We start from the raw sequence: 8,368 nt of genomic DNA on the forward strand, positions 1-8,368 counted from the left end.
TCTGAATTTAAATCCAAAAGTGGATCAGATTTTTCACTACATTCCTCTAAGGTTTAATTAGTACGTCACAACCAACTTCTATCCTGGTATCTCACCATGAAATTCATGTTCCTAAAAATAAAAATATAGTTGGATATCCAATCTGCTATGCAAGCCGACTAATGTCAGGATGACCAACTGCTTTGTTGGTAGCCTGAAGTCACTGCATTTGAACCTCTGTAGCCACAAGGGGATCTTTATTTCTCTTTGAATTTGAACATGTGACCTCCATGCATTTTCAATATTGATTTTTTTAAATGAGAAGTTTTGAAAGTTTTTTTTTTTTATTAATTGTAAGTATTTGGATCAGTTTTTATATGTCTCGACTGATCTTGTAGGATTTTAGAGAACATGTAAAAACCTCACCAGTGACTTTGAGGGTCTCGAACTAGTGATCTCTAAGAGGACTAGAGGAATCCCAGAGACATAAGTTTTATTACTGATAAATTTTTTGAACGTTGGTTTCATGAAGATTCAAAAAACAGTTCCCCGAAAATTATAACAAATATAAAACTGATTTCATCTAGAAAAATCCATACAGACGTTGAGGGGCTCGAATTGGTGAATTATGAGGATAAACGTCAAAGGCTCAAATCTTATTACGAGTATAAGTTCTGAAAGTTGCTTTCATGAATATTTAAAAAAAAGTCCCCCAAAACTGTATCAAATACAAAACTGATTTCATCAGGAATATTTCAATAGTCTTTCAGGGTGTGTTTGGTGTCCAGACAAGACAGGACATAACAAGACATGATAGAACAACTGTTCAACGTTTGGTAAGATAAAACTGGACAAAATAGAACAAGTAAAATAACCAATTTACCCCTGATGAGTTGTTTATTTTAATTAATTTATGTAACTTATTAAATTATAATAGAATAATTATTTTTTATAACAAAATATATCATTTGAAGTTTTCGTCAAAACAATTAAAATGACACCAAATAAAAAGTTTATGTAGTTTTCTATTTTTATTTTTATCTTTTTTCTACATTATTTTTTATTATTAATATATAATAATTTACATAAATTAATAAAAATATAAAAATCGTATAAAAATAATATTTTAATGACAGTAAAATGAAAGTTCAAGAAACATAAAATACAATAAATAAAATTTAAAGAATGAATAAAATATAAAAAAAACTTATTTGATGTTTTAGAAGAGAATTAAGTTTTATTTTAAAGTTATATTGGTAATATACAAGTCTGTTCCACCTTGTTCCATGGGGTTTTGTTCCACTCTGTTCCACATAAAACTCATTCCAAACATGGGACAAAGATCTCTGTCATGTTCTGTCATGTCCCTATCCAGTACACCAAACGCACCCTTAAGAAACTCGAACTATGATTTCTGAAAATGAGCCCCAACGGTCCAAATTATTACCAATAAAAGTTATAAATCTCACTTTTTTTTATTAATTGAAAAATTGGTTTTTCAAAACTATAACAAATACAAAATTAATTTCTTTTAAATATTTTATGTATAATTAGTAATTTATATTTTTAATTTAATTAAGAAAACCTCCAAATAATAGAGGTGAGTTTTATTTATATATAAAGTCAGGTGAAACAGACCTTCCTCCTATCCCCACAAATGCACTTCCTGGAAGTAGCTGGAGTATTTTTGGGGTAACTACCAATAAACCAAACCATCAAACATTAATAAATTCAGATATTGTCGAAGTACAAGACATGTCACAGATTCGATCTTAACCCCTCTGTAATTTAACCATAAATGTGGTGTTTGATTGGTTTAAGCTTGACTCCAAAGATCAAAAGTACATGGAGGTCTCAGGTTTAAATACAAGGAGGAACAAAAATCTTATTGTAACCACGGAGATTCAAATGTGGTGACTCTGGGCTATTTGCAAAGCAGATGGTCATCCTGGGATTAGTCGGCTCAGTTAGCGGGTTGGATATTCAGGTTAATAAAAAAAACATGTAATCCTCAGTGTTGAGTGAGCCAAAAAATGATTTCACATTGGTGTTTTTGAAAACGGGTTTCATTTTGAAAACGGGTTTATGGCTTGCTAAGCCTATATTTTAGGCCTTATAGTTATGATTTTATAGACGTGATTTCTTATTTGCCCGCATGTCGTACCCGTTCACTACGACTGTTGGCTTGGCTTGGTCAGCACGACGTACACGTTATCTCGGTTTTGCATGTACATCGTGTCCGTTCCCAGCATTGCGGCTTGGCTTCCTTGCACCATTTTGTCCGTGCCTCGGCCAGACAATATGTCTATTTCAAAAATTATGATTACTCAAAAAATCAGTGTTTGTATATATATAAGATTATATAAGTGTATCTGATTTTAAATATGTTGTTTTAGCTAATTTGATCATTTGATTATGATTATTAAATATCATAATAATTATTATTAATACACATTTAATTAAAAAATATTTTGTTGATGATGTGATTAAGGATTTAAAAAATGGTTTAAATAATAACTTTTTTTAATTAATTTAATACAATTATGAGTTACTTCTATCACTAGTAACGGACGCCATTAATGCGAAGGGTTTCAAATGCACCATCAATTAACGTACCAAATGCTTTGAAATTAATCAAACACCAAACCACTATGTATCGTTGGTGGGTGTTTGTAATGTAAATTATATGAATTAAATGATTATAATCAGATAATAAGTTAATAAGAAATTTTTTACTGGTATTTATAATATGTTCACAAGTTATATCAGATATTTTAAATCTAGACTGCGTTTATAAACTATAATAATATTTCTAAGAAAATATTTACAATGTATTCATATTATGAATATTTTAAAGTTAATATTACATTTTTATGAGAAAAATCTATACTATATTATAAAGCATTTGACCAAAACTCTTAAGAACAATCTTTCAAACATTATGTACTGCTATATAATGCTAATTATTTAATTTTCAAATTTACAGTTTCTCAATCGATACATTTTTTTTTAAAAAAAATTTGATACCTTCAAATTTATATTTTATTCAATAAATATGAACATTATCGTTTTTCCAGCACCACATAAAATCGTATTATAACATCGACGGAGATAGAATAAAACGAAACATTAAAAAAATCGAGTTGTATCTCGCTACATTACGCGATAATATCTAGTTTAATTTAAAATATGATGGAATTATGTTTTAAGAGTAAACTACAATTTTGGTCCCCATGGATTACATATAACTACGAATAACATCCCTAAATTTCAATAAGTTTAATAATAGTTATTGTTGTTTGCATTTATTATGAAAAGGGTCCTTTGGTCTAACTCCCTTAGTCAAAGGGTCGTTAAATGAGGAACATCTTCATTCTTTTACCGTATTCACTCATTTTTCTTTATAAAATATAATCCATGTATTTAAAAATATAAATAATATATATATATATATATATATAATTTATAAATATAATGTGTCTCCCCCCCTCCCCTTAGCTCTCTTCGTTCTGTCCTTAATGACACAAGCCTCATGCGTCCTCGTCTCGATCATGCAACAGACTTACAAGGCTACAACAGGGATGACAAATGGGAGATGAATAGTGTAAGGGGTTAGAGGTTTGGTGGTAGAAGATGAACGGTGAAACACTAGATAACAAAAGAAGCTTCCAGGATTGAGTATCAGTGGTGGTTCAAATACAAAAGAAACTTCTAACTAAGGTAAACTGCTAGAATCTTGACTACTACAGATTTCTCTTCTTTGATGTCAAGACCTGACTCTTCTTGCTCCCCTAAACGCTGCAAGTGTATTAGGAAAACTGGTACTGATTGTATTTCTCCTGTTAATGCTACGAGGCAATAATCAAATTTAAGTTTCCAGCCTTAATTAACTGTTGTTGCTTTTACAGTTAAAAAACTCATATCTTCTCTTAATCTACTCGCTTAACAATTTAATAGACGATGTTTAAGCAAACCACAATTTCCGTTACTATACTTATTGAAGTTTAGGGACTTCTTTTTAGTTTTATGTAAAGTACAAGGACCAAAATTGTAATTTACTCATATTTTAATTTCTCCATAGTAACGTTAACATTTATGATTCATATTAATTCATTAATTATTCGTTTCCTTTTATACAACCTATATATACACCCCTTATGTATCTATCTCCCTACACAAACAACATCATCATCTTCTTCATCTCTCTCTCTCTCTAAACCTGCAAAAATGGAGATGGAACAAAGGGCGCCATTGATGGCCAAGAAGCTATGGGGAATAATAAGAGCAATACTCTACATGGTGAAAAGAGGCTTATCAAAAGGCATACCATGGCTTGAACTTCACATGATGATAAAAAGATCCGGCAAGATCGCCGGAAAAGCCATCGGAAACCTCCTCCTTGACCACCAAACACTCTCCTCCGCCCTCACCTGCCGCCCTAACGATATCCATGCCACATTCATAGCTCCTCGTGAATACGAATTCAGTTGCAGTAACACCCCGCTTTTTTACCCCAAACGGAAAACCAACCGCCACCATTACCACGCCGGCAACCACCACCACCATGGTGGCTTATATCGCCGATCACATAAAGACCACGAACTAACCGTCAATAATGTGAAAAGGGTGTTCGATATTTTAAACAATTACGAAACGGCAACGGTGGCGGAGCCGGAGAAGTCGCCGTTGACGCTGCTAGGGTTTGGAGGGAGTCCGCAAGTCCGGCAGCTTCGGGTGACGGATTCTCCTTTTCCGGTGAATAACACGGAGGAGGATGGTATTCAGGTGGATAAGGCGGCGGACGAGTTCATTAAGAATTTCTATAATGAGTTGAAGCAACAAAAGAAAAGAGCCGCCGTGGAACTGCCGTCGCCGTCGCTGTCTCCGTCGCCTTATCAGAGTTGGGATCATATCCGATAAGTTGGTGGTGTTTTTTTTTCTGGTAGTTTATTGTCTCCATTCTGTCACACTTTTTATTTGTTTTTTTTTTTTATAAATAATTAAAGTTTTTTTTTTTTTTTAATTTTTGTGTTTAAATTAATTAATTTATAAGATTATGAACTCAAATCTTTCATTTTCACCGGAACTCAATCCTTACAGACCAACCTGATTTCTTCCGTTTGGGTTAAAACCATACACACCTTTAGATCACGTTACAATTAACTAAGCCGCGATCAAAGCCTTATAGATATGAAGACGCACCTCATAACTCTAAGCCATTGACGGTTTCACGCCTTGAATGATTAGTTAGTATGCATAAACAAATACGTACAGACACGAGTACCCGAAAAAAAATTACAATTGATTAATTTAAAAAAGACCCATGTGGTCACGAAGATTCAAATGGGGTGACTCTGAGCTACTTGCAAAACAGATGATAAAAAAAAGTTACAATTGATTAATTTAAAAAAGACCTTGTGATCATGAAGATTCAAATAGAATGACTCTGAGCTTCTTGCAAAACAGATGATCATCCTAAAATTAGTCGACTCACATAACAGGTTGTATCCATGTTAATAAAAAAAAAGACTCATAAAAGATTAAATATAAGTTGGTAATTTTGTATTGTGTTGGGACATTATGATGGTTTTTCCATGGTAGTTATGGTTGCCAAAGTTGTTGGGAAGCCATATTGCTTTACTTTATAAAAGTTGATCACTAGTTTAAGCCTACTTTTGTTTTTTATAAATAAAAACGTATTTCGTCTGAAATTTTTATAACTCAGTCGTTTAACTGAAAAAAACGTAAAAAAAGAACCAATTTTTTGGGTTCTTCGGGTTAGAAAATTTCGAAAATTCTACATGACATAAGTGGATCGATGATCATTGGTGTGGCCTGAGTGGATCCAATAATTTATGTAGTTGATGTCATTTACATGGTGTAATTTATGTATCACGTTCATGATCGATGCTCACTACTTCTGGTTGGTTGGTCAGATAATCCTCCACGACAACAACTGCACCAAACCATAACCCAAACGTTGCGATTCTTGTACTGTAACATCTGAGTTGTGTTGGGAAAACGAGTTTATGTCCATTTCATAAATAAAACAAAGTAGAGTCCAAACAAAAATGAGAAGACGTTTGCGGGTTTGTGTAGACAATCCTATATAAGAGCTTCGTCTTAACATATCACATGTCGGTAATGAGAACTGATATTCGAAATGAACGTTAAGATGTCAAAAATCATTGTTCTAAATAAGTGGGAAATGAAACAAATACTTAGTTTATATATGATCTCATCATCAAAATGATTAAGGGGCCGTTTACCTAAATTCTTACTCGGTAAGCGCTTACCGTTAAGAGTCAACACTATAATTTATTTTATCGAGTAAGATTGTGGTACATCAAAACGTATCTTATGCAACAATTTACCTGGTAAGCGTTTACCCGGGTAAGAGTCGTCATCCTCACTTACCGGGTAAGACTCTCCATTCTTATCATCGTTCTTACCGGGTAAGATTCTTGCGCCTTGTCATGTTCATCCAGTAAGAAAATTTGTCTAGTAAGTACTTATTGGGTAAGCGTTTAGTAAACGACCTCTAATATGAATAGAATACTCTCTTTATTATTATTTGACCAACAAACAATAACCTAAGATAACAATGTTTTTGGTCTTCGAGAAACATATAACATAGTTGTCATCAACCATCGTCATAAGTCTTCATAAAAATCGTTAGAATAATATTATTTCATATGCTACTCGTCACAAAATATGTGCATTTCCCGTTACCTTTCATAAAGTTGTTTAAGGACCTGTTTGTTAGTACCTTAACGGGACCCACAGCTTATTTAACCAACTATATATGTTTGATAGTGAGTTAATAATATAGAAAGTGGTTTATTAATAAGGTTTTAAGGGAGAGCTTTATACAGAGAGTCGAGTTTTTTCTGAACTTGTCCTCCAATTAAAAAAACATGCTCCTTCCATATGTGAAAAACTCTCTTGAACAAAAACATTCTCAATCTCTACAGACAGATCAAACTACATAAACAATTTTATCCATATATATATATACTATATTATAAAGCATTTGACAAGAACTCTTAAAAATCATTTTTTATGCATGAAGTGTTGTTTATTAATGTATATTACTTAAAATTCAAGATTTATGCATAACTTATTAAAACTTCATGTTTGAATTCGTATAACTAACTGCAGATAAACATAATTAAATACATGATAAACATCTCATTTTAAATATAAAAAATCTTAAATATAATTAGGATAATTATTGAGTTCTAACAGAATACTTAATGATTTATAAAAAATTATATTATTAAACTTAAATTAAATTACTTCGTTACGTTAAATTAAATTATAATAAAAAATTTGAATTAAAAAAATTACAGAAAACAAAAACTTTTAAATACTTAATTTGATACTAATATTGAGATTTTTTTTTAAATTTTTATGATATTTTCAAATTTATATTTTATTCAAAAATAAAAACATTATCGGTTTCTCAAAACCGCATAAAATCGTATTATATCGACATAGATAAAGAATAAAACAAAATATTGAAATCGAGATGTGTCTTTATGCATTGCACGAGTACCCTTCTAGTATGAACTAATAAAAAACCAACCACACAACCTTCCTAAATGTTTGTGGTTATGATTTAGTTGAATTTTGATCAAGGCCGGTCAAGAACAACATTTCGACAGCAAAAGGTAAAAATAGAAAAGCAAAACCTACGTTTTAATTGGATTATTTGGTTTGAGACTCTTGAATCGACTTGGTTTTCTACTGAATTGATGTCCAAACTCAAATAAACCGAATTAAAACTCGTATTTAATCGTATAATCGAACCTAATAGTCATCAAATATCATAGCCGATTATGTCAAATCTTAACGTGCACGGAAATGCTTGGGTTTTTATTTTGCACAACGATGGTTTGGCTTCGTTTGTTTGGACCAATAGCGCGATGATCATACCATCTTTGTAGCGATTATGGTATGTTTCAAGTTACCTTAAATTCATCAGATATAAATAAATGTTTTTATTACAAAATAACGAATAATTATATTAATCATAATATATAATTAATATCAAATATTCTCTGTACTCATCAAAATTGTAACATTTAATCATTAAATCTTTATCATATTATATGAGATACATATATATATATACATATATATATATATATACATATATATATATATAGAGGTTGGCTCAAATAGAAACCAACCATATGGTACAAACTATGGAAACCGATCTTGACCAATCACATTTTTTCTTCACTTTAGGTTCAAATCTAAATTATAAATTAATGATAAGGGTAATTTGGTAATTCAACCTTTTTGTAACCCCCAATAATTAATTGGGAGTTACAAATCTTAAAAGATACATATAATTGTTCATGAGATTTTTATGATTTCTTTA

General features: G+C 31.3%; 1 protein-coding gene across 1 annotated transcript; it reads left to right on the forward strand.

The window, feature by feature from the left end:
- The first annotated feature begins 4,189 nt into the window (after positions 1–4,189).
- Positions 4,190–4,946, forward strand: LOC112517385. Its single transcript, XM_025124796.1, has one exon. The coding sequence runs from the start codon at positions 4,207–4,209 to the stop codon at positions 4,897–4,899; it is 693 nt and encodes a 230-aa protein (XP_024980564.1). The 5' UTR covers positions 4,190–4,206; the 3' UTR covers positions 4,900–4,946.
- The last annotated feature ends 3,422 nt before the right edge of the window (positions 4,947–8,368 follow it).

The sequence above is a fragment of the Cynara cardunculus genome (genome assembly GCF_001531365.2).
Source record: "Cynara cardunculus var. scolymus isolate 2C chromosome LG 8, CcrdV1, whole genome shotgun sequence".
Classification (NCBI taxonomy): Eukaryota; Viridiplantae; Streptophyta; class Magnoliopsida; order Asterales; family Asteraceae; genus Cynara; species Cynara cardunculus.